This window comes from Theobroma umbraticum, unplaced genomic scaffold, assembly GCF_002168275.2.
Source record: "Theobroma umbraticum cultivar Fairchild unplaced genomic scaffold, ASM216827v3 scaffold_20.0, whole genome shotgun sequence".
NCBI classification, from domain to species: Eukaryota; Viridiplantae; Streptophyta; class Magnoliopsida; order Malvales; family Malvaceae; genus Theobroma; species Theobroma umbraticum.
This window is the reverse complement of record NW_018397266.1, coordinates 175,077-175,518: the sequence shown is the minus strand read 5'-3', so window position 1 is coordinate 175,518 and position 442 is coordinate 175,077. Positions and strand designations below refer to the sequence as shown.

Here is a 442-nt window from a genome sequence, read left to right as displayed (position 1 = left end):
CCATTCAACAAATTTAGATAAAGTGGATTTTTTTTAATGTAGCTTAAACTACCCTTTATTATTTGGTGAATGATGATAAATGATTCTATTTCACATTTGGATAGGGCTGCTAATAAAAGATCAGTGGAGGAGTTGATCTTGCAAGGTGCTTTAACAGATTACTGCAAACTGTCAGATCCAGTTGGTCATCAAATGGCTCGTCTCCCATTGGATCCCATTTATTCTTAAGCTCTCATCTTAGCTAGCCAGTTCAACTGCCTAAAAGAAATGTTGATTGCTGTTGCAATGCTTTCAATAGAATCTATATTTTATGAGCCACTTGAGAAGAAAAATGAGGCATGTGCTTGGGTATTTCAAAGTTTTATCATCATCATGCATGTGGACTTATTTGTTTTGCTTCATTGTTGTGTTCTTCTTTTCCTATTAATGATAAAAACCATAA

At 34.2% G+C, this 442-nt stretch overlaps 1 protein-coding gene across 1 annotated transcript in view; it reads left to right on the top strand.

The window, feature by feature from the left end:
* LOC110423420 (RNA helicase family protein) overlaps positions 1–442 on the top strand; it is a 7,888-nt gene that overhangs the window by 3,724 nt on the left and 3,722 nt on the right. The window contains 1 exon segment of the mRNA XM_089784717.1: positions 43–336. Within this exon segment, the coding sequence (XP_089640843.1) occupies positions 43–336 (294 nt within the window).